General features: G+C 41.4%; 1 protein-coding gene across 1 annotated transcript in view; it reads right to left on the bottom strand.

The window, feature by feature from the left end:
- Nucleotides 1–318: 318 nt before the first annotated feature.
- Nucleotides 319–26,395, bottom strand: part of RAB32 (RAB32, member RAS oncogene family) — a 47,258-nt gene continuing 21,181 nt past the window's right edge. The window contains exons 2-3 of the mRNA XM_006271632.4: nt 7,897–8,174; nt 319–3,825 (exon numbers count right to left, since the gene is read on the bottom strand). Of these exons, the coding sequence (XP_006271694.1) occupies nt 3,676–3,825; nt 7,897–8,174 (428 nt within the window). The 3' untranslated portion in view covers nt 319–3,675. The remainder of the gene's footprint in view (nt 3,826–7,896; nt 8,175–26,395) is intronic.

The raw sequence follows: 26,395 nt of genomic DNA, 5'->3' as shown, positions 1-26,395 counted from the left end.
TCCCCATTTGCAGACACAAGCCCTAAATTGGGGTGTGACAGCCTGCTATGCAGCAAGCACATGTGAAGATATAGTACAAAAAACACAAAAAAACCCCACACACGACAGCCTTTGGTCACAGCAACATTTCTGGCTACATGGAATGTGACCAGGTGCAAGAAAGTGTTTGCTTGCAACCTTGTGCTGCTATAAAAATTTATGGCGGCACAAGGATAATGCAAAGAAATGTTGTGTAGTTTAAGGGCAGTTTAAGGAGAGGGTCATCAGAAAAGTGACATTTAGGCCAGTAACTACTTAATCCAGTAGTGAAACACAAGGTTTGCAAATCATTTTTATTTTGTTTCAAGTTTTAGCAACATGAAGTGTAAGAGATAGCAACTTACATTTTGGGGCCCATTTTGATGATATACATACCAAATAAAAAGCTGAAAGTTTGCTTAACTGATTCATTCAACTATTTCACAACAGTATTTATTCACTACAGAAATTCAATACTCCAGTCACGAGCAATCAGTCACACTTAAGCTTTTTTTTTTTTTTTTTTTTAAATAGTAACTTTTAAAATCTGTTCAAAGCCTCCTTCCATTTCCCATTAAACCAAGATACTGTACCAAAATTTCAAGTTATACCTAACCTATCATTAGGAATAGAAGTCTCAGACTGCTCTGCAGCATTATTAATACAAAAGTACAAGGGTAACAACTTGTCTCAGGGCTGTGTTTTTTTAAGCCATTCACTCGCTTTACTTTGAGAATATTTTTTAAATTTCAACTACTTCATTGCAATCAAACCTCAACTCTGTAACCAAGTTTTTTTAAACTAGAAAACTTGAAAGCAAGATGTCTCCTTTTATATGGCTGTATTTGAGTTTGGTTTTGACACATTCATGCAAGTGGTTTCAAAGCCATCTAGAAATGTTTATTTCCATCAATCCAAGGTCCTCAAAAAGAATATTTAAAAAAAAAAAAAACTGCTGAAACTAAGAACTGTACCAAATTAAACTAATTTTTTTATGATCATTTACCAAAAAAGCAGGTCAAAGTATTTAATAGTTCGTTTCAAGAAGTGTTGACACTGCAACACTTATTGCAGTTATTCTGTGGTTTAAGACTGCTACCTTGAAATGAATATGATCATTTTTTAAATCAAATGCTTTGTTTTCCAAGAAAAGCAATAATGTTAATAGCAAAATAAAAAAGTTTTAAGAAGTGTGCATGCACACACAGCTATATTTTTCCCCATTAGCAGTTATTCCATAAGGCACATGGTTTTGGAAATTACAGACACCATTTCTCCATAAGCTACATTTCTTCTGGTTTTGTTTTTACATTTTTCCCCCACTTTGTTTAAAAACCAGTCAATTGGATAACAACAGTGCTAGGTCTCAAGAATGAATATTTCTATGAATATGAAGTGCTAGGTCACAAGAATGAATATTTAAAACAGGCCATACCTACTGCACAGAAGTTAGCATACTACTTCATATCAGTGATATACATATTTGAAACCATGTCAGCATGAAAACAATCAAACAAGACCTGGTTCTTTCAGAAGATATTGCACATAACTTAAACAGCATCAAATAATAGGACATCATGCATCTTGCTGACCAGTTAAAGACACTTTGGTTATGAATGTAGCTGGTACATTTTTCTTGTACGCCCCTATAAGAGATAGGATTTTACAGCTCATATTTAGCGCACAGATTTTGATGGTCTTGAAAACTAGTATGATGTATGAATTAAGTGTGAGACCCCACTCAACCCCATCTGTAGTGGAAGTATTTCAGATGATAGTGTTCCCCTAAAATGACTCTTCTTTAATTGTGAGCGGGGATATTCTTTTAAAGTTCATCCTTCTTCAGAAAGACAGGCTAATATGTAAGAGTGGCCAGGTTTCTGAAAAATCGAGAACAATCCAAGGACTGAAGCCACTACAGTCCAGTTGCAATTCTGTGCCTAATGTTATACAGCACTAGGCACTGGGGGTGGACTTTTCATGCAACAGCCAGTGGATTGGAAGGAAGTTTGCTTCAGTGAAAGTGTCTGTGTAAATCGTAGGCTTTTGACAACTTGAATGTGCAAGACATTTATTTCACAAAAGAAACAACACAAACCAGTTTAGGCACATTTATCTCAAAAAAAAAAAAAAAAAGCAGCTTAGAAAAAAAGTTGTCATACATATTCTAGTGCATTTAAACCAAAACACATGAGCAGAGTTTATGGGCTACTTTGCACTTTCAACAGACCAAGCAAGAGACTTCTGACATCAGCAGCATTTTTTATGTTATGCCTAGCCAAAAATGCAGCCTAAGCCAGGGAGGAAGCAGAGTACAATTAATACAAGATCACCAGATACTGAAGATGTTACACCTTCAAGTCAGCAAGCCGAAGCTCCCCAGATCTGGAAAAAAAGATGTTATGAGGAAGAGTCAAGCCATGACCTATTTTGCCTGCCACCAGGAGTAGAGAGAGGTAAACCAATGTAGATTAGCTTCCTTGCTTGGTAACAATTTTAGATCTTCCTATTATATCCAAGTTCCAAACTGAACATCCATTTTCACTCTTCACACATAAATTAAGTGCAGCATTCTTAATTAGTGAAAGCCTGTATGAAATAGATGAATGGAGTATCAAAGCTAGTGAAAAAAAGTCTTTAAGAGCAGTTATTTTTTCTTACTATGAACTAAGACATCCTTCTTGCACATTTGGTAATACTCAGAAGGCTCAACTACAAAGAGAATGAATGCAGACTTAACAGTATTTAAAGATAAGTAACCAAAGGGTATGGTAGTTTCATTTAAATTTTCAATATCCCCATATGAAGTTAAAGACAATACTTTGCAAAAGAGTGTTAGTGCATGAATAAGTGTCTTGTCTGGCTATTTAAAAATTACTACGTTATGGATGACATTCCTTAAAACATGTTAATTGTGCAGGCGAACTAAGAGAAAGGCAAGTGTTTGACTAAGAAAATACACTCCAAATAGCAACAGCACTTGAAGCAAAATAATCTCTAGACTTTTAGTGTCTACTGCACTTCCCTGCTATGCATGACACTTGTTTTCCCATCCTGTTCCTCTAATTTTCCAGGCAGTGTGCTCATTTGACTTTGGGACTTTTGTGACTTTGTTTATAGATTAAGGCATGCACCTATATCCAGTCAGTACTGGACTGGATGGCTCCTTGAAGGCTGTTAGGGAGCCCCAGTGGTAGTGAACAATCAGAACTGTGTGCATCGATAGAAAAGAGGCATGCAGGAAGAAGAGGTTGTTGGGGACAAGGAAGGAACTCATGGCAGAGAAAAAAGTACTAATTCAACTGAAGGCAAGTTCGTTCTCCATTTCTGGAATGGAACACTATATTCATCCTAGAAATTGCAACTCCAAACTGAAGGTTACTTTTATTCCTTTAAGTGTAAACCATCCTCTTTTTTGTCAAAGTGGTTAAGCTGAATACTAGAGATGTAACTGCTGTTTTACTAAAGGAAGAATGGCAATTCACAGAAGATACGCAGTTTCATACCAAACAAGATGTATAAACACCTCAATAATCACTTACAGAAAATAGAACATCCCACTTGATTGTCATAATGCAGCACCATAGCAGTAGTCTGAGCCAAGTAACAAGTCTTGCTGCTCATTCCATTGAAGTTGCATGCACAGTTACAGTAACATTAGCAGCACTGTGATTTACTCTCTGCTTTCAAGGGGTCTGGGTCCAGTTTTAGCTTGCTCACATCGTTGTCTTCATTAGGAAAGCTCCTGTAATTGGCAAGTATATTTTCCACCAGGAATCTAGCAGCTTCATCTATGTTGATATTGTCCTAAAGCAAAAAAAGGGAGATAAAGTTAAAGTTAATCATATATAAATCAGTTACAAGTCTGACAAATGCCAATTCTTTGCCATTGCAAAACAGTGCAAATGACAGGCAGCAGCTTAGATACAAATCTATTCATGATGTAGCTTCACAGAAGGAAAAAAGTGCTAGAAGTCTTTTCATAAAGACATGAAAAGCTTGATCCAATCTCTCCGTAGATTCTCTCTGTAGCAAAGGGGAAAATTCACCAATTTTATAAGTACAGGTATTCTGGCCAGTGCTTACCCTAGTAAAACTGAAGTGGGCTGGTAGCTTCTATTTGGAGAATCATGTTTGGTTTATGCAAGTGCTGCAATTACCTCAATCTGTAACTGCAGAAACTGGATATTCACCCACCTATACCACCAAGCAGATGACAGTATATAGCACTTATTAGTTCAAGACAAAAGGGAAAGCAATTAAATTAGCATCCTTCATTTTGGAGCATGCACCCATCTAGTCATGCAAATGAGGAGTCAGAAAGCTTTGATAAGTGCTTAGGAGCCAAAAAATCCCCTAAGAATGTCTATTCTCTCCCCCAGGTACTTACCCACTCAGCAAAAACAGAGTAGGAGAAAGAATGACTTTGGAATACAACACAACTAATTTGGCTCAGAAATAAACCAAATAGCTTAGTTTAAAAGTAACACTAGACTAGCATGCATTTAGAACTATATACACACAAACAAGGCAAAAGTAGAAAACATGATCTGTACTCTCATACTATATAGGGCAGCAAAAGCCAAGAGACAGAACCATATATTTGGACACTAAAAAGAGGCAAAGACATGGTGGATAGCCATGGTTATATATAAAATCTTGCTCTTAGTTGCTCCCTTTCAGTTGCATGCTTTCCATTTTTAAAAGGTTTGAGGTAGTGAGTTGGTACATTGTTCAACTCATGCACCACCCAGAACAGAATGCAGTACATATTACTGGCACGTACAGCTGTAAATTTCAAGTTAAAAGTTGTACTAGTGCATTATTCTGACAAGCCAGCTTTCCATATAGCCCTACACCACAGTTTTAGGAAAGACCAAGAGGATCACCTCATCTGTAGTTAGCTTCATCGGAGACAAAAGCAGGAAAGAAGGCAGGCATGAGCAACAGCAAAGTCTTACAGCAGGAGAGCCAGGAAACAGTCCACAAGGTCTCCCAACAGGAAATTGTACCGAATTCTGCTGCACCAGTATCAGAATTACCAATGAAAGAACCTAGAGAGTTAAACATAAGAGCCATTTTCTGTGCCAAAGATGGTGCCACCCAAGGCTTATATTGTGTTCAGCCTAAAATTCCATGTCAATATGAAATAAAAGATTTTTAGTTAAATTGGAGCCGTTCACAGGCCCTTAAAGGGCTAGATTTGAACTTTTGAACTGGTTTCAAATTAAATCTTCAATTGACACAGAGCCAACTCTGAATCCAAATAGTCCTACTTATTAGCGGCTCAAAGTTGTAGAGAAAGAGTGGGTGCTTTTATGGGAATTTTCTGATAATTTGTTTTGCTGAAAAACAAAAAATGGCATTTGGGTGAATGCAAAATGTTTCATTAGAAGTTGGTTGAAACAAACTAGTGAAACACAAGCAAGTGCAACAGAACTTAGCACGCAAGGCGACCTGGCAGGAAGCCATGCTGTTTCTTGTTTGCGACTCCACAAGGACTGCCCAAGAACCAGGGGCTCAGAACTCTCCAGCTCACTGCACTGGAGCCAGGGGACTGGAAGCCTCAAGTTACAGACCTTTAAGGTTTCTGGATCCTGTTCTTGCTGCTGGAGAATAAATGCCCGACTTCATGGTCCATTCAGTGGAGTGCAAGTCCACTGGGAACTGGAGATAGTTGTGACCACCTGGGTCACCCAGGCATTGTGACCCCTACCTGTCCAAATGAAGCTTGCCACTCAACCACAAGACAGCACATGACCTTGCAGTGTATTTTAGCTCTAATATTTGCTCTCTAAAAAAAAAAAGCCACCAGCAGTACGATAAACTGTCTACTTAGAATCAGAACACCAAGATTGAAGGCAACCTTTATGGGAGTATTTGAAAAGAAAACAAAAAAGTGCTCATTCAGATCATACTATTTCTTTAAGTTTTCCATTTCAAACAGCCAACTATTTGGGTTCTTTTGCGAGGCGTGTTTTACGGGACTTTAAAACAGTTTAAGCGTAGCTCACGCTAGAGTATGTATTTTAATTGGAGGCCCTGCATATAACCTTTGAGATGTAGTCAGTTCAACTAGACTTTCAAGTATTTGTTAGACTTCTTGATTAGTTTCCTGCCAAGACACGTCTTGCTTACTGTACTAACAGAATAATTGCAGTTCCTTTCACTGCTGCAGAACATACTGATGTTCAGCTCATGCTTTGGGTAATTGTACCTTATTTGTTGAAGTGTTCTTCACTCCAAGAACCCTAGACACACTTTACTAATAACACTATTTCATGATGCATTAAACTGCTAAGTTTACTGCTTCACTTCATGAGGCAACTGAAGTTTCAAGTGGGCAGAAGCACTGCCCATAATTAAAATTTCAGACTGAAAAAAGCTTTTATTCTGCCATACGAGTTTTAAAAAAGAGGTTGATCATTCTGCCAGCAAAGCTCCCTAAAGAAACAGACTGCTCTTGAGGTCTTTTAACAGTAGTCATATTTTTCTGGTCTGAACTAGCAAAGAAGTCCTGAGAAGAGGCTATACACCTCATTGCTCAAGCATCTTCTGTTCAGAAAAGCAGATGTCCTTTCTGAATTACTCCTTGCATTTGATGCACATTCCATGCTCCATCTACTCCCCTCTTGTAGGTATCTGTTTGCCTCAAGGCTTCCCCAACCCCACCCCAAACCAACCCTTTCCAACCACTTGGAGTTGCTGGGAACGGCCACCTCACATTTAAGTCTGTTTTCCCCCCCCCCCCGTGTGTCTCATGTGACAGTTGAAAGGGAAGTGAGCAAGCAAAAGGGAAGGAGATGAGAGGCTTTGTGGTTTGAGTTCTCTACTGGCTGCATTATAAAAATGTAGCTTGTAAGTACCAGATAGATAAAGCCAACTTGAGTCTGAACTATAAGCTACTAAAATGAAAAAGGAGGAGAGCCAGATTCTATGAAGCTTTTTAGAAACTTGAGGGTTTGCCACAGGCTGACAATACTCGGGTACTACACTGATAGGCCAACGTGGAAAATTTAAATAGTAACTAGAATTCTGTAAATTATTAAGCAAGTCATCTATAGGCTTTCGGGAGACATTCACCTCTCTGGTAAACACACTGAATGGTTTTTACAAACTCATTCCTGTTGTGCCGTTTTACAAGTTGGGTATTATTCTTCCCTCATTTAAGCTATAGGTAACAAAGTCTGAGTTGCCAATAATTATTTCAGTGCACATGCACATCAAGTAAAGTGGTATTTTGGTTTGTTCTGCATTTTTACTGGGAGACAGGAGCCCTGTAAAACTGCTGTCAATTACTTCTGTCTCCCTGTCCACACCATAACCAAATGTAACAGTTATTTTAAGTCATTCTTCCCACAAATTAAGTTAGCTGCTTTACACTGCCTCAGTTCAATTAGGCTGCCTATAAACAGCACAGGATCAATGTATAAGTCATATACCAGAAACATTTAACAGATTACTTAGTATAAAAATCAGTCCCAAAACAGGATCAGAGAAGTTGATAAAGCAGGTCTTGCCTCCTGAATCATCTAGTTTTATATGGTCTGAAGGTAACTGTAATTCAATAAATGAAGTTCTACAAAAACAAGACTGAATACTTCCCACCATTACTCTGATATGTCAAAGCATTTAGCTCACTTGTAGAATAGCATTAACCCTCATTCAGTATAATTAAACACATTTTGCAAGTCTCTCAGTAAAGGAATACCTTTATGAAAACAGTTTTTCTAGTCTCTGCTACAACAGGTAGTGTAGGTAAGTGTCCTGTACTCCATACTCCTGCCCATGGTTATTTATGAACTTTGCTAGGATTTGTTTTTTTTCTTTGATCTCTCAAGAGATTTTTGAACACATCTGTTTTATTAAACTACTCACCTTGGCAGAGGTTTCAAACCATCCAACGAAACCACCTTCCCTGCAGAACTGGTCCATTTGAGAAGGAGTCTGGCCATTGTCTTTTTTCTGGTCACACTTGTTTGCAAGAAGAACTGCAGGGATGGGACTGCCATTTGGAAGTAGCACTTTACTGTCCAAGTCATGTTTCCACTTTGAAACGGCCTCAAAAGTGGAACCCCTTGTGACATCAAAGACCACAAAAGCACCAACAGCCTCTTTATAGTAAACTCTTGTCATGTTACCAAATCGTTCTTGGCCTGAAAGACAAAAAGTAAATCAGTAAGACTTGGTCTCACACCCACCCACCCCATTGAAACAGAGGGCTAGATGAGTCAATACCCGATTTATAAAATGCGATCAACTCTAAAAAGTGGTGAAGGTGTTGGATGAGCAAACAGGAATTGGGCCACATGCTGGTTGGTATTAGGAGCGTATCTGCCAGTAGTTAAAGCCAGTGATTTTCATCTCAAATTTGGACAATAGTGCATAGCTTGCATCCTACAGAACTCTAGCAGTGTCTTTTAAGTGGTTGTTCTTTTACTAAAGCTAGACCAATTTTACCAAATCAAACAAAGATTAGAGAGTGTTATGCAAGCTCAGAAACAGGAGGTAGTCAAAATGAGATGGGAATTTATTATCTACTAGTAAAGTACTACACTCACTTGAGCAATATTTAAGAGGCATTCGTCTTGCTACTTTTTTGGGAAATGAAGTTGAAGTAAAAATCAGTTGTATCCAGCCAGGTACAGTGCGGGAAAGGAGGGGAGAGAGACTGCTCTTCTCAGCCAAGAAAAAAAAATATTGGCAGTGCTGTTCAGCTCATTAAAAAAAGGAACCGAACCATTTGTTTTGCTCACTAGAATATCAGCAGTCTCCCCATTTTAATAAGATCAGTACTTCACTGCAGTCTGTGATGAGCTCATTCCCAATAGGAGTTTCCTAGGATTAAAAAAAATGCCAGCTAAGCAGCTGTTAATATCACCTGGAGTCAGCAGTAAATGCAGAGAACCCAAGAACCATCTGTCTGGACTTTATTAAAAAGGAAAAAAAAGCCAGAAGATATATTACTCCAATAGGATAATTAACACATGAACAGAAGACAAAACACAAGAGTCTCTGTAGGAGACCATGCAAGCTAGTTGAGAGAAGAAACTGCCTTCATTCTGTCACTCTTAAGTCCAAATGCCATCAACTGGCTCCACTCAAAAAGGGTACAGCTATCAAAAAAGGGTCACATAGAATCTAGGTGATGTTCAAGTCCCAAAGTTGTAAAGCAAACTCATTCTCCCAAAGTCCAATATCCTCCAAATAAGACAAGAGGCAACACATTCCCAAGGATGGAACTGGGTAAAGAGAGAACTGCAAAGCTTTTCTGAACTGAATGAAGTTATAGGGCAAAATGAGAAAGCCCTTTCAAATGACCAACATAAGTAGGGGTGTTAGTTAGGGAGGGTTAGGAACTACTCAGAACATACAGTGGTATTTTTCCAGGCAATTCAGCCCATATAGAACAGCCAGTTGGTCTTTGGCTCAGGCAGCTCACTCTAATGCAGAGGTTAAAATTTTCATTCTTCCAGGTGCTTTTTCTACTGTTCTTTTCCACCTGGGCTGCCAGAATTTGATGCAGTGTAGCCACAGTATTTTGGAAGAGTTGGGAAATACTGCCAGTTTGCATTCCCATGGCACCACACACATACAACCATAAAGCTTTGTTAAGCAGCAGCCTGAACCTAGTGCACTCCAGGGTCCTGCTGCTAGATTTATGGTATGGCCATAGCAATTCAGTTGAATATTTCAAACCTTAAACTGGGTTCCATAAATTAGTTTTAGATAGTGACATTTTCCCAGGCAATTCCATCCCTATGCTTTAGTGTTATTTATGGGAATTTGTACATTAAGTATGACAAGTTGGGCTATATGGAAAAGGTGTGTTCAGAGTGCCAGTAGTTTTCAGGGCAGTGTTTTCAATTAGATCAATTAGTATAAAAACAAGTGCTGGCCATATGCAAATAAACCAGCATAGTTCCCTTCAGTAAAGGCCTGAGGTAAATATTTATTAGGAATTTGCCAGCTCTGCTCTCATAGTATGTGCCTCCAGAATTACTTAGATAGTGAAGCTTAGCTATTTTAAATCTTCCTTTACTTGGTGAGGCAATTCTATAGCAGCTCAATTGAAGGGTACACTGCCTCAAACTAAAATTTGGAGTCAATAAAACAGTCTCTTGTGCCAAAATAAATGACGCCATTTTAGTAAAAATGCACAAACTTGTTATAACTCATGCCAATGACTGCTTAGTTACAAGTGTGCCACACAGCAGTAGCAAAATCTGCCTTCAAGTTGTAAGTAGTTGGATTCTTGTGCGTCACTGGGAGCCATAAATATACTCTAAATTTAGGAATCTTCTCTGCAGAGATTTAGGTTATTTAATTGATCAAGTGGAACAGATTGGATTGAAGACTATATTACTATATTCTCACATGCCACTGAATAAAGCCATGCACCTGGTTTTCAAAAGGCAGAACAAAGAAGAGCTCTTTCCTTGCAAATAGTAGTAAGTATGGTATTTTTGCAAGGAAGACAGGCAGCTGTTGCAGGGTAAAAACACCTGCAACTCTTGTAACTCCTTAGCTGCAGGACATGGCAGGTACTGCTCACTGTCCACTGGTCCAGGAGAGCAGCCAGGCAGTTCAGCTCCAGCAAGATCAGCCCTCAGCTGACTCAGCAGGTAGTAGTGGTTGAGGTAGAACAGCTTGGCCCCTCTTCTCTAGCCAGATAGGTAGCCAGCAGCATCCACCAATTCAACTGAGGGCCAATTCTGCTGGAGCCAAGCTATCCATGTCAACCCTTTTCTCTTCAAGCCAGGTAGACTCTCAGCTGAAAGCTAGCAGGCACCACTGACTGCCCAGACACTTTAATAGGCCATTTGGCTCCTACAGGATCTCTGCTCCACACATCCTAGTTTAATACATGCCACCCAAATTTCAGTGAAGTGGTGCACATCAGATGCAAATAAATAAAGTGCATACCCATACTGCACAAAGTCATGTTTTCCTTTATAAAATTAGAAGGCACTCACAAAAAAGGAGACTTTTACCTTGAACAGCTGGTTTTATGTAAGGGAGCCATGTTAATGCTGGATAAGTTTTAGGTGTACCCCTTATTTATTTTGAAGAAAGTGTAGCTGGTGGTCAGGGACTCCCCAGGAAAGCATTTACTTGGGACTGTCTGCTTTATGTAGCCTCTGAAGCCAGCCCAGGCATAGCTTTTGAAGTGGGGCAAATCCTAGCTCAATCCAAACCCCAGTCTTGACCTGGCCGTTCAGTCCCCAACCCTCCTTAGTTACCCATGGCCTTCCTTCAGGGGACTGTCTCTCTTCAGGAGCTGAACTAGAAGGTAAGCCCCTCTCTCAAAGGGTGAAAGAATGCTCCAAAATCCTAAGACAAGGATTGCTCCTCTTTTAAAGAGGAGAAGGCCTTTATTGGGCAAAACAGCATAGCAAGCAGTTCTAGCCCCTCTAAAGATTTAAGCAGTCACCCTTTTCCAATCTACATAGCCCTGGTCACCCAAAAGCAAGCTCCATGATTGTCTCTCCAGTCTCTTTAGCCCTCAAGAGGACACCCTCCTTTTCTGCTATTCAGTTTCATGCTAAGCTGCTTCTTTCCCTTAATGTTTCTCAGGCAGCAAGGAGTCTTCTGACAAGGGAATGTTTGCAAAGCCCACCCCACAAGGCTATTTAATTCTTTGTTGCTGGAGGTGCATCTTGTCTCCTCCTGCAGGTAGGACAGCTCTAGGTCCTAGAGAGGGGCCTATTAACCCCATCTTCCCCGGTGCACAAGCTAGTCAGTGCAAATGACCACATAACAAAATGCAAAGCCTTAAACCAGAAACATTACAAAAGCCATACATACAGCATTGGAGGATATTAATATAGCAGTATAAGACATCAAGATTCAGTATGCCTTTGATATTTAAGAAAGAGTAAGATTATTTTAAAGGGTTATTCATTATTTTTCTTGCAGAATCAATTTCTGGAATCTCAGTTTAACTATTGGACACTAGAACAAGTATCCATACCTTGGGTGCCACTCAGCACAACTGGTACCCAAAGAGCACACTCAAGTTTTGCTCCTGATAAAGTCCAAAGGAAAGCTGCCAAGATTGTTCTCTATCTCCTACTCTGGTAAATTTAGACACCATTCATCTGTGCTAATTCAGTTTTAATCCTAGTCAAAATCCTATCCCCTAAAATGCTGCCCTACTTCTTTCTTCTCTTTTGAGAGCCATCCCCATACCACATTCACTTTAGCGTCATGCTCAATACATCATTTGCAGAAGCAGATCATCCCTGATCTCAATTGTGCTTTTTCAGAGTGGAATGTCTTTCCTGTACTGATTGCAAGGCCCCTCTAACTACAGGTGGATTGTCAACTAAAACATTTGTTGCAGGATTTGGCATCATCTACATGTGAAGAAGTAGTCTTGTTCCAACATGTCTAGACCCATTTTGCTTTCCCCCCTCTGGATTATCTTCCAAAATAATGGCATGCTTGAAATGGTCTGCATTCTGCTAGAAGTGATATAGTTTAAAAGATGGGAGTGCTACCAAAAGAGATGCATGTGAAATCACGCTACAGATGTTACCAACACCAGGTGAAGGAGACTACTGGTTTTTCAAGTGATGAGAAACAATAGCAATTTCTCAGAAAAAGTGGTTCTCTTTAACATTAGAAGTTTCTTTCCAAAGTAAATCATGAATCTCTGGAAAAAAAACAAAAAACAAACTCTGTGATATATCAGAGTAAAGCCATTATATCCTGGACCATCTATTAGTAAGCAGAACTAGTAGATTGTAAGCAGGCTTTCGGCATTTATCAAGTACATAATCATATTTAGTTCCCACATGGGGAGACTGCCCAAGAAATTTTGTAGTTAACAGAAGAGCTCATTGTTGCAATAGTCCTGCAGTGAAAAGTTCTAATTTCAAGAATCCTAACTAGATTCTAGATAAGTCCCTGATAGTATTTTCAATTGGCCGCACTATATTTTGACCTTCATTTTCACCTTTTTCATGACAGATCTTCCGTGACAGAACAACCAATTTCCAACGCAATGCTTTTTCCATTTCTGACTGACCTTTGTTCAGCAAGGTTAAAAAAGCTTCAGGAAGGCAGAGTTTAAAGGGTTTTCTGCACAGTTATTAGAACAGAGGACAAAGCAGCAAACAAGTCATTTTGTCCTATAGTCCTTTTGCATCTTTTCTATTTGACCACTGAATTATAGAACTGTTTTTGTCAGGGAAGCCTAGCATGCAAAAACAGTAGCCTCTCCAATAGAAGCCAGTGATCATACTAGAGCCATGTCTAGCTTAAGCCTCTTCTACTGCTGTACTGTGCAGGATGACAGTAGGAGCACCAAGTTGAAGTCTGTACAGTTTTTCTGCATGTTGAATTTGTCATCTAAACTTCTAATAGTAGCATCTTTAAGCATTCAAACTATGGTTTCTTCATCATCAAGTATCAAGTGTGGTTTGCAGTATTTACTTCGTGATGGCATGCACAGCTGGCATGTGTGGGTCGGGGCCAGAACCACAGCAGCTGCATTCCCTCATTTTATGGCAATTGGTATTAGCGGCAAACATGACTAGTTCAACTTTATACATGGTCATTAACTCCAGAAATTATTACATTAACCATGCTAGAATGCCCCTTGAAGTTCAATAAGCTGTAGCTAGAACAAGTCCTCAGTGAGCTGCTTTATGGTTCACTTGTACTACATTATATAGGATTAGAGTATACAGCCATTTTGTTTTTTTTTTAATCTTTTTATATAAAAAAAGATTACTGGATGGCATTTGGTCAGTTTCACAAAAATCTACAGCTTTAGAGGCTGTTTCTTGTATTTCATAAATTTGGGTTTTTTTTTTTTTTTTTAATCCCCTGTGAACAGAGCCATACAAAAGTCTCTGCTGGTGGTGGGGTGGGGGGAGGAAGAGGGAAGGGACAAACCCCAAGTGATGTTAAGTTTCAAACTATGAAGTTAGCCATGTAAAACAAAAGCTTGCTTAAAAACTCTCTCTCTCCACTATTTGTGCCTAAAGTTCTGGCTTAAGAATAAAGGAATGTAACTAATGGATTTGTCTCTTTTGTATATACCTTAAAGAAATTCAATGTCTAGCTGCTCATGAAGATGGCCTATAAAAGCATGTCATTGTTTTCTCCACTGATCTCGTTCTGCCAGTAGTTCCCATGTCTTATATCCACTGAGACATGGGGACAGGCTGTAAATTTATACTGAACAACTGCCCACATGAGGGGGTCTTAAGTACTCTTAAACAGATTCCTTCATGGGAGGGATATTAAACTGAAATGGTACAAGTTGCTGAAAAATATTTCCTCCTCTTGGGCTTCCCATCTACTACTACAAAAGGAAAGCTGAACAAATCTAGCGGGGCTTATAGTCTCTGAAGAAAGCCAAATGTACCCATGGGCAGATGCATATACCAATGGAGGGATCCAAAACCCAGCGAGAACACACAGGCATTCAACGTGAGGTAGCCTACTAGTATCAGTGCTAAGGAACATGCCACTAGCTTTTCATGCCCTGAACTTCAAAGTCAGCTAAAAAGGATAAAAATAGGAGTTAGAGTATTTTTAGCTGACTGATTTAAAAAAGTATGCACCCAAGTCCAATAAGAAAACCACACCAACTTTGGAACAGTGCTTTTAGGTATAAGAGACCATGACTTTAGTTTTATCCAACTTTTATTCAGTGTTAATGGGGCAGTTTGTTATGCTCAACCATGCTCAGACTGCAGTTGGAGTACTGCGTGCAATTCTGGGCGCCGCACTTCAAGAAGGAAGCGGATAACCTGGAGAGGGTCCAGAGAAGGGCCACTCATATGGTTAAGGGCCTGCAGACCAAGCCCTACGGGGAGAGACTAGAGAAACTGGACCTTTTCAGCCTCCGCAAGAGAAGGTTGAGAGGTGACCTTGTGGCTGCCTATAAGTTCATCACAGGGGCACAGAAGGGAATTGGTGAGTATTTATTCACCAAGGCACCCCCAGGGGTTACAAGAAATAATGGCCACAAGCTAGCAGAGAGCAGATTTAGACTGGACATTAGGAAGAACTTCTTCACAGTTCGAGTGGCCAAGGTCTGGAACGGGCTCCCAAGGGAGGTGGTGCTCTCCCCTACCCTGGGGGTCTTCAAGAGGAGGTTAGACGAGTATCTAGCTGGGGTCATCTAGACCCAGCACTCTTTCCTGCTTATGCAGGGGGTCAGATTCGATGATCTATTGAGGTCCCTTCCGACCCCAACATCTATGAATCTATGCTTACTGCTGCTACAGCAGCAGATGCTTGGGGAAGCTACCAAAAGAGGTTCTGAAGTAAAGCTAAGCACCCCCAAGAAAAGGTAATGCTATTTCCTTATTCCAAAGAAACACTTCACTGTTGGTAAGAGTCAGCAAGCCTAAAAAAAGGAGACAACTACAAAATTAACTGCACCTTCAGCAACCAATTTTAAAACACAGACTAAGTTTTCACCCATGACAATTAAAGTTAGAAAATTTTAACCTCAGACACCCGAAGAGAAGAGATTGAGTTGAGTTACAGAAGCAGAAGCTTTGGAGATAGAAAGGAGGGCATCTCTCTGGCAGTGGGTCTGACACAGACTACTTATAAGTATTAAAAGTGCACCGATATATCTGTCCACATCAGATTGGCACCAATCACGTCAATTTTCCTTGCATCAGCAATTAACTTTTTTTTGGCTGGTTTAACCAGTACATGTTACTGTTAAATGCTGGGTGCAGTCACAGCATGCATGCAGCCAGCTGGGAGACCAGCATCTAGCCAGTACATCGTGGGGCAAGGGGCGTATTGCAAAGGGAAGGAAGCATGGAGGGGGCAGATCAAGGCCCCCACGGTGAGAGAGAGTGGGGCAGGGGCAAAGGTGGGTATTGCCCAGGCAGGGCAGGTGGGCAGCTGTCACCACTACATGCACCCTTGGGGGACATATAGGGGGGCATGTACCCCCTGGATTTGTGCACAGGGTAGAGGCAGGGTGCCTGCTGTGGGCTCGGAGCCAGCAGCTGTGCTGGGGCTGCACTTAGGGTGGGTGGAGGCAGCACTGAGAAGGGAGACCATGACAAGTTTTGGGGTGGCTGTAGCCTAACCTGTAGCCCTCCTTCCAGTGCCACCACCACCTGGTGTGCCCTCACCACAGCCCTGGCCCAGCCCCCCCCCCGCCAGAAAGACCAGCGCAGTCCCTGGCCCCAAGCCCACAGCAGGCAGCCTGCTATTGCCCTGCATGCAAATCCAGGGGGGCAGATGCCCTTATGCCTCCCCCTAGAATGCACGCAGTGGAAGGGAGTGTCCTTCTTCCCCATACCCCCAGATGAACCACCCGTGGCTGTCCCTTGCCCTGCCCCAGCTGGGCAGCGCCTACCCTTACCCCAGCCCCATTCCCTCCCCATGGGGGGGGTGGGGGGCCTCAATCTGCACCCTCCAAATCCTTTCCCTCCCACATGCCCCTCCCCACACTACAGACCTACCGGCTGGACGCTGCTCTCCAAGCTGCCGTGCTCCATATGGCCTATTGGATCAGTATTGGCCGATATGGCTGGTTACTAATTGGCCACTAGTATCGGCCAAAAAACAAAAACAAATAAAAATTAAAAAGAAACTTTATTGGTGCACCCCTAATAAGTATGAGAAGTACATTGATCAACTGGATCTCTGCAACCTGTTGGGAGAACAGTTTGGGCCACATCTTAAAATGAGTCTGAAGACAAAACCCTCTTTAAAGATTGCTTTCACTCAGTTCCTTTACTGCATATACAAAAATTTGCAGAAGTAATTCACTGAAAGACTAAAGCCAAAGTTTCTGGGAAGTATTTATGTAGTAGTAAAGAGATTAGAGACACATGATCAGGCTGACAGAATTCCCATTTAGTTACTAGTGTGTTCATTATAGTCATGATGTTACAAAAATTATATGACAAATTTAAAGCTCTAGTCATAAGCTTACAAACTAGAGAACCACCATTTGATTTGTTACATTCAAGTTCTCCACACTACTTTGTTTGAAGGTGATGTAGCTGTTAAGAGCATGTTAAAAAAAAATGAACATGAAAATAGGAAAAGTGTGTACTAGTTTTCCAGCTGCAGCGCTGCCAAGGAGGTAGGGAGGGGTGTGGGGGTGGTAAGCAGGGTGGATTTGATTTAATTCAAATAGATTTTAAAACCACTGGCCAGGAAACCTCAATTTAATCATTGTTTTCTACAAAAAGTATGTTCTTGTTTGATATTCTCTATTAATTTAACTTCTTCAAAACTTTACACTTTTAGAGAAAGGAAAGGGCTCGACTGTGAACACAAACCTGCAGAGACCCCAGTGCTGATGGTAATCAGCTCTTTTATATCTCTCATCTCCATACACTGCTGTTAACAAGGATGTTGTTGCTGCAGACACAAATCCAGTTTGATGCTTACTTTCAGTTCTCTCAGATGCTTAATGGGATCTTCTACAATAAGCACCAAGTCCCAATGGGGAGAGTGTTTTTCTTTAGCCTTTATTAATCTATAGAGGAGCTGCTGGGAACCCCATAAGATTGGGCCCCTAATATAGTCCATGGCCTGCTATGACCCATTTATAATATTTTTCTAAAAAGGTTACATGAAGGTGCATCTTAAATAGTATGAATAAGTAGTTATAACCTGTATTCCATAATGATCTCTTTGAGCACAAAGCTATTTTAAAATTAAAATCTTTTTATATACATTAAAAAACCCTCTTAAAATTTAAATAGATTAAAAAAAATCTGATTTAAGTTATAAAAAAAACCCAAAAAACCCCCAGATTTTTATTAAAATAAATCATTGATTTTTTTTTATCTGCCCTGGCAGTAAGAAAGGGTACTATTTCTTTATACAGCTTGCTTTGGGCTATTGTAGGCATAGATTTTATCCTACTTCCTTTCCTCCAGGAGGAGACAAACCTATTTCATGAAGGGGCCTACTCCCACACAGCACCACAGCTATCAGTTTGTTCTCTTACATTAAAGTAATCCTCATTACTTAACATAATGATTTGCTTAAATCCAATTGCCAGTTTTGAGTATTCAGAAAATCCAAAAGTTTTTCTCCGCTGCTATTTACTCTATAGACTCACGTAAGCCAACACACCCAGTCTCCAACATACCACCTCAACTGACTACAAAAGTCATCCACCATGTGTTGAAATACACCTAAGTAAGTTAGTTTCCTTGAAGATAATCTCAGTTAAGTGTACAAGGGTATATATTGCAAGGCTACTCTCCACCATCCAAATATTGTGTACCATAATACTAAGCAACACTTTTCTATCTGAAACTACTATTTCCCACCTCCCCTCCCTTTTCTTCTTCCCAAAATATAGCCATCCCTTCCAGGAAGCTAGCAGTATGCATGTGGGTAGAATCTAATCAATATTATGGAAGTACTTTTACTAGAAGTCTCCATGTTTTAACAATACATGGATGTTGCTGCTGCATACCGAATAGAGGTGTTTAATAGGGACTGGAGGGTTATGGGGCTTTGTGGGACAGAATGAAGATCCATGGGGTGCTTCTAAACCTGTTCCAGAGAGCTACAGGAACAGAACTACCCTTACAATTGCCTTCTCACCTCAGTGTCAGGGGAAGGAAAGAAATAGCTGAAATTGGTAAGAGTTCAGGAAACAACATAGGAGAATGAGCTCCCTCTAGTGCTGTGGTTTTCAATTCATTTCCCCCATGAACTCTGGGGTTCTGCAATAGGTCAGATATTACTATTACCTCCAAGGCTTGTGAAGAGTGGGTTGGGAGGTGGTGAACCACCACCACTGCCAGCCTAAGTTGCCTGGATCCGCATCAGCTCACATGGCCCTCAGAGCTAGGATAGGGGTTTGGTGGCTTCAGGAACCACTGCTCTTGTGCACCAGGGAAACAATACAGTAGTTTTGTGAAAAAGGTGTGTAGTGCAGTTGGTATACAAGCCCAGCGCATACAATATAAATCACGTCTCTTCAAGAGAAGAAAAATTAATGCTACGACTGCTTCAATAGCAAAAGGCAATCAATTTACTAAACTGCTGATAGGTTTCACAAAAAAAAAACAACTTTGTGATAAGCCAACACTGGCACCTCACTACAGCTTGAGTTTTGAAATATCTGCTCCCTCTTCCAGTCCTCTGGAGAGAGAAATAAAAAGTTAGTTTTCTGGTTGATAGAGCCTTTAAAGAAAAAACAAAATACAGGTAGAGTGATCCTGTCATCATCCCGTATGTCCATCACTGATGCGGCTTTACCCTAGCCTTAACCTGCAGTTTGCCAGAGGGTGCCAGTCTCATCAAGTGCCACACTCCCCATGCAGTGCACAAGTCCCATCCAAGACATGTGAACAGCACACCAGGGGCCAGGTGATAAAAGATTGAGGGTCAAATCTTTGACACCCCTGCAAAAGGCCTTAAGTCTCTGGGACATCACTGCCCACAGACTAGACTCAGGTGATCAGTCCCTTCTTCCAGGAATATTACTGCCAAGATGAAGGAAAACCTGCATCTATCAAGAAGTACACTTTGCCATTTCCCCCCACCAGAAAATTTCTTGGTTTCTTGTATTTTTACTGTTGCTTGTCAGCATTTTGATGAGAGCCAGCTAACAGGACTTATGCTATTTATCGTTACAAGACTGAAGAGCAATATCTATGTAAGGAACTGACAGTGAGATCTAGTTCTGCTGCGAGACACTTGATGTTCAGGTCAGTAACAGAGGTTCTCAGCCTTGTTACATTTGAAGCACCCCTTAGAAAGTGCCAGTTCTTAGTTTTCATTTGGGTTTTTTGGGGGCTACAGAAAAAAAAGAAGAGAGCAACTCTTCTACTACAAAGAGCTCAAAGGACCACAGCAGGTCAGAATGCTTCTAACATTATGACTCACTACTTGAAATCTCTGGGTTTCTCTTACAAATCATGTTTGCATGCCTAACATTGTGTAGCACCCCAGGAAACATAAGGTACCCTGATTGAGAATCACTACAGTAGAGTATTAAGATATTCAAGTTTTGCTTACTTTACTTGTAAGCCTAGCTGTACATGTAGTGACATCTGTTCTTTTAATGGCAGCATTCAAAACTTTCAAGTCCAAATTCCAAGCCATGTCATCTTGTTTGTAGGAAAGTAGGGCTGGAAAGGACCTCACAAGGTCTAGTCCAGCCCACTGCACAAGGCAGGATCTAAAACATTCCAGCCAAGTGTCTGTGCTTTTTAAAGTAGCCAAGCAGATTCCACAACTAGCCTGTTGCAATGCGTGACACACTTATAGTCAGAGTGCCTCCTAACCTCCATTCATCTATTGTAGAAAGTAAGTGAATGGAGATGCTCTAGTTGGAGGGAGAGTGGTTACTGAGAAGTTACTTAACAAGTTTCCACCTCCGTGTCCATTGAAATACACAGCTAAAAACATACCAGATAGTAGCATTTGAAGCTCCAGTACATACCAGTCCTAGGTATTCAAATCATTGAACCTGGACTTCTCTGCTCTATATCAGCTAGTGTTTTATTGCTGCCATGCTTAATAATTAATTAAATATTGCTAGCTGTAGTCCTGAAAACTTGGTGCTACTAGGTGGCTATAATCCATGCGACTAACAAGGCACTTGCCAACACTTGCACTTGCCACAATTCATGATGCTAGTTTGCTACATTCCAAGTTCTTTCTTGATTGAATGTAGGGAAAAAAAACCAAGACAATCCTCCCCCCCCCCCCCAAAAGACTAGTTTTAAGCAGCATTTTCAAAAACAAGTTTGAGTTAAAGAAGACAAGCTAGAAATGAAACAGCCTGGAAACACCACTTCACCCTTGTTAAGAGTGGCAAGTTTCCATAGACTTGAGATAATTTAGTCTGACACTTACATGTGGCTCAGATGGGCAGAAATAGATATGCCATGCCTCTAGATAAAAAGACTCTCTCTCTCGTCTCGCATGATAACTGTGAAATGTTTCAGGGAACCTCATAAGAACAGTGCGAATTTTGCTGTTTGCAAGCCTATCAGACAGTTTAAATCACAACTACTTCCAACATGGTTAGAATTCCTGTGGCTTGTAGCCTCTTTTGATATACGATGTTCTAAAACAAAATTTGTAATAAATAAATTTTTATAGGTACCTTCCTTGTAAAGATCAATATTCTAATACATTTCACATTTTTCATTTGAGCCCTCACTGAATTTGTTACTGGTAGTGCAGTTTTAAACTTCCTGCTTCAAATTGGTTTTTGGGATTTACTTTTCATGAACACGGGAAGTATTTGTATCTAGTGAAGAGCTTGCTACTAATTTCTATTCCAAGGTAGTATCTTTGTTACCCATCCCTTGAAATAGCCTTCAGATGCACCATTGGTCTGGTCATCGATCACAGCAGGACTGAGCCCAGAATCTGCCTGTGGATCCTGCTGCAGACCAACACAAGCAGTGTCCTCCGAATCTGGTGCTCACTGTAGGCAGCTGGGGGAGTACTGAGCAAATGTCCAGTGGTAGATGTAGTGAAAAACTGTTAGTAGCTTTGGTTGCCAGCTGCAGCCATTGCCTCATGGTATTAAAGTGACATATGCTGCTACCTTAATACCATGGGGAGAGTGGTGTGGGTCCTCCTCATGTCCTATAGGCACTGCTTGCAGTTTTCCCTCATCAGTCCTGAGCAAGTAAAAATAAATAAATAAAATAAAAAATTGCTGGCCCTGTGGTATAATACTAGCAAGCTCAAGATGGATTTGGGACTGCCTGGTAGGGAAGACCATCAAGCCACAGGCAGCTAGCACAAGCAGGGAGAGGTCATGTTGCGGAGCTCCTTATACCCTCTCTTCCCAAGGACTGTGTAGTGTGCCTCTGCGCCCAAGTTGCAAGGGCTGCTGCCCAGCTTACTATGGGAATTCAGCACTTGGCCATTTGCTTTGCGACTGTGGGACTTCCATGTACCTACTGTCCACATTAAACTTCAAGCAAGGGTATGGCCCTTAAAAGAAGGGAGGGGAAAGGGTCAGTAGTGGTCAGGGCCAGAAGCCTATGCTGTCTGCCCTTAAAGCGCCATTTGTGTTGACAATGGTCAGGTTCATGGGCTTCTGGTCCTCCCTTAAGGCACTGTTTGGGTTGGCAGCATTTAAAGATCCATGGAACTCTGCAGTCTGGCTCGAAGGTGCTAATTGGGTCAGCTGCAGGCAGGGACAACAGGCTTCTGCCAACCTTCCTAAATGGTATCACCTGGGTTAGCAGCAGCCAAGGTCCAGGGCTGCAATCTTCCCTCCAGGGTCATTCTGAAAGCACTAACCAACTTTTCCACCCTGAAGTCCAAGCTATGGTGTGGTGCTGCCTAGCTATATGGAAGGTCAACCACTGACTGTCACTTGAAGCAGCCCCTCTTAAGGCCATTGGGAAGTCTGAGACACTTGGTACTCTTGCTATCAGGATTTCACATTCAAGGTCTAACAACCCCCACTGTGCCGTGTCCTCCTCCCTCTCCCCACATCCAAGTTTCCCTCTTCTGCTGTACTACTTCTCTACAGCTAGGCAGCTTTGTAAATGATTATTGCACCCATACAGTGAGCACACATTTTAAAACCGTCACTGAGCCAAACAGTAAGGGCAAATTTTAAATGATGTGTAATGCTGAGTTTAAATTCTCCATCACTGTGGTGATCTCTCCCCCCCCCCCCCATCATCAGTTCCCAACACCTCAAGAGTCTTGTCCCTCAAGTTTTCCTTTCTGGGAAACAAGCTGCAGGGAACTTTTAATGTCATGGTCAAAAGGAAATAGTATTAGTGTAGCAACCACTAAAAACAAGTGTCCAGACCCTGACAACTAGCACAAGCCATTCATTAGTTAAAAAAAAAAAAAAAAAAAAAAAAAAAAAAGTAACTCTTCAGTTCTCAGGAAGCTCAGCTATAACCAAAAATAAAAAAAAGTTAAGTCAAATTAAAATGCATAGAGGGAGGGACAAAGCATTTTTACTACCAAAAAATGACATGTTAACTAGTACATAATATTTTGGGTCTGGTAATGTATTTTCATGCTTAATATACATCCTCAGGTAACAAACAACTGCAGTATTTGATTTGCAGTATGCTTTATTACTTAAGGACGCATTATTTAAATAGGATAGAATGTCCAAAGAAAGATCTTGTTCACACCCATTAGATGGAGTCATAGGTCATTGCAAAAAATCATATGCAGCATGCATGTGACATCTTATAGACTGACTTGCTTGGACAGGCAAACTCCTGTTTGGCAGGTAGAGAACCAAATAGAAGCTGGTGACATCATTTAAATACAAAGGATAAAGGAAAAAGAAAAAGAAAAAAAAACGGAGGGCATTACAGCAAGTAGGAGAGATCAAGAAAAAAAAAAAGCAGCTGGCTTTCATAGGTGACATTTTGGATGCTACACCCCCAGCCTGAACTCTTGGGATTGTGCCGTCCTAGTCACATAGTGGGCATTTTAAAAAACAGATTAGAATAGAGTTTAAGTTTGGTTCTTGATTTGAATGGCTAGTTTTGGGAACAGAATCAGAGTCGGAAGGACTCACAGGACATAATCTAGGCCAGGGGTTCTCAACCTTTTTTCCATTCCCAAGCTCCCCTCCACACCCACCCCTTCAGCATGCTACAAAATCTCCACAGCCTACCTGTGCCACAACAACTGCCCAGCTCCCCAGCACAACCTGCACAGCCCTGGGTGCAGCAGTCATGGAGCCCTGGGACCCCAAGCACCTGAGCAGCATTAGCACCAGTGTAGGGCCTCACCCACCCACCTGTAGCACCATCCACAAGATGGAAGCTGTGGGGCCAGGCGGGGTGGGCCTGTCCCTGCACTGCAACTCACCTCAGACCCAGGGAGCTGAGGCAGCTCTTCCCCATGCCAGACACGATGGTCCCCCTGAAAGCTTGCTCACAGCTCCCCAGCCAAGAACTACTGGTCCAGTCCAGGGATTGACAATTTATGCCCTATGGATTGGATCCATCTCCCAGAACCACTGGATGCAGTTTGTGGAGCTGGGGCTATTGTGGCAAAAGCTTTGTCCACATCACACCACAGCCAGGAGTCTACCCTTCTTCTACTTCACCCTGCTGGCAGGAAGAAGTAGCAGCAACCAGGTCCTAGCACCAGCATGCCATTGCTCAGTTAATATTTAGTTAACATTAAATTTTCAAAACATACAGGCTGAATTACACTTCTGCATCTGCAGGGTCATTGTATTCCTGCAGGCAGAAAAGCAGTTACTTCTGGTCCTACAGAGGTTGTTCATATTCCTTGCCAAAACCATGCTCCACAGAGAAGCTTCTTAGTCACTGATATTGAGCAAGTTGGTCAGGTCCTTGCCTTTGATAAAGATTGCACAGAGTGACAGGAACATCCTGTCAGTTAGGAGAAATTCTTACATTGTGTAACACTAAACTATGAATGCTAGATCCCATTCAAGGTCCAGACATTTCAAACAACCTTCAATCTACATACTATTTAATTCAAAGTAGGCATTTAATAATTGCTGTTAATTGAAAACTTTCCCCTTTGCTGCTACTACTGCCCTGCCCCTCTCCAAGCACATACCACATTATGCACCAAATGATTAGTCAATGGCCTGATCTGCACTTTAGGATTTCCACGGCTGGTCTAGATCCAGCACCAGGCCATAAAGCCAGCTACGACGAGCGTCTCATGTACAGGTATTTTCTCCTAAGCTTGTAGCCAAGTCTTTCTGAAAGACCAGATCACAGAGCATAATTAAGTTTCTGTACTTTTCCTGCCAACGGTCTTATTGCCATGACTTCCTTTAACAAAATCTTCCAGTCTCCACCCCCCCAAAACACTGTTGCTGGGCAAGACCCATAAGAGGAAAGGAACAGCAGAACTGCATACATATTGCTGACAAATGCATAATAAACCCCCTCAAATTTATAGTCATCAAGGGCAGATTAAGGTGCAACTGGGGTCATATGCTAGGGCTACAGCTGCATGCTAGGGCCATGTCTGCTGGACTCTGGGGCTTCCCATGGGTCCAAGATACTAGCACTGAATTCATGCCATGGGGCTCCCAGAGCTGCAGGAAGCAATACTGCTACTTGTACCCTGCTGCCAAATTTCTGGATCTGTGGGGAGCCCCAATGGCAAGAATTCAATGCTACTTGGCTCCATGGGCTGATCACTGGGTAAATAATTCAAATGAAGTCAAAGTCTGATCAACTGAGTCCTTGTAACCTGGCAGCTCGTTAATCTGAACTTTCAGCAAGCTCCTACCTCAGAGCCTGAATAATCATTCAAACGTACTGCAAATCAGCACAGAAGCAAAAAAAGGATGTATAACATTCACTGAACAAATTAGTGTTGTTCAAATACACAGGAAAATTAGATATTCAAATACTGGATTATTTGAAATGTTCCATCTAAAAGCAAATTTTATCTAAAGGAGACCATTCTTTTTTAGTAGGTTCCCCCTCTTCCTACCCCCCACATTTAACAATATTAGAGAACAAGTTGTAAGAAAGATTATGTCCCAGAGATTTGAATATTCAGATTACAGAACTCCTGCTTCCGTCACCTCCTCTAAGTAGCAGAGGAGATAGAGGTTTGGCTAGTCAGCACCTGCTTCCTGCCTAGGCCCCTTTACCTCACCATTTTCTGGCCATTGTCATATTCGGACCTTAAGCAGCAGAAAAGAAAACATCTGGTTTTAAAGATGTAGAGAGACTGAGGCCCAGAGGTTCCAAGTTACTTTGCTGCCCAACTCTCCAACACTTAAGGAGTCTATTCAGGAGTCAGGCACTTAAAATGCCTCCAAAGCTCTGGGCATAAATGACTTCTACAGCTCGGCAAGATGCTACTAGCAAGACTGGAAGTTGAATCCTTGTCTCAAAAACAAGTTCACCGTTTTAGATGAGTGTACCCTTACTTTCCTCAGCTTATATATTCCAGCACTTTCAACTCCCTTAGGTAAGTAAAGGAGCCCATAAGTATTATGGATGGCAGCATTCCCAGTGTACTCCAGGAATTTCTATTTTACATCTTCCCTTATGAGACCTTCCAAAACTACCTTCCCACCATCTAACCATGATGGATAGTAAACCCAAGAGCCAGGTTCCCTCCACTCATTTTGCTACCATGCCAGGTCAGTTCAGAGGCAAACCTCTTTCACAAAAACTAGATTAAAGGCACACACAGCATTTCTGCAAATGCAATTAATGCAACACAATAAACTATGGCACATACCATACCAGAGTTTATTGCTCCCAGGTGCCATGTTTATGCATGTGCTGTGGAAGGGCTGGCTGGGGCATAAGGATGCTCTAGTACAGGGCTAGCTGGCAAGCAGCCTTTACACTGAAGCACTCTCATGCCCCAGCCAGCCCCACCAGTGGCTACACATTAGGCCTGTGCCAATAGAGAAGTATTTGGTTCAGATTTGGAGGAA

Source organism: Alligator mississippiensis, chromosome 1, assembly GCF_030867095.1.
Source record: "Alligator mississippiensis isolate rAllMis1 chromosome 1, rAllMis1, whole genome shotgun sequence".
Taxonomy (NCBI): Eukaryota; Metazoa; Chordata; order Crocodylia; family Alligatoridae; genus Alligator; species Alligator mississippiensis.
This window is presented reverse-complemented; position numbering and strand designations above follow the sequence as displayed.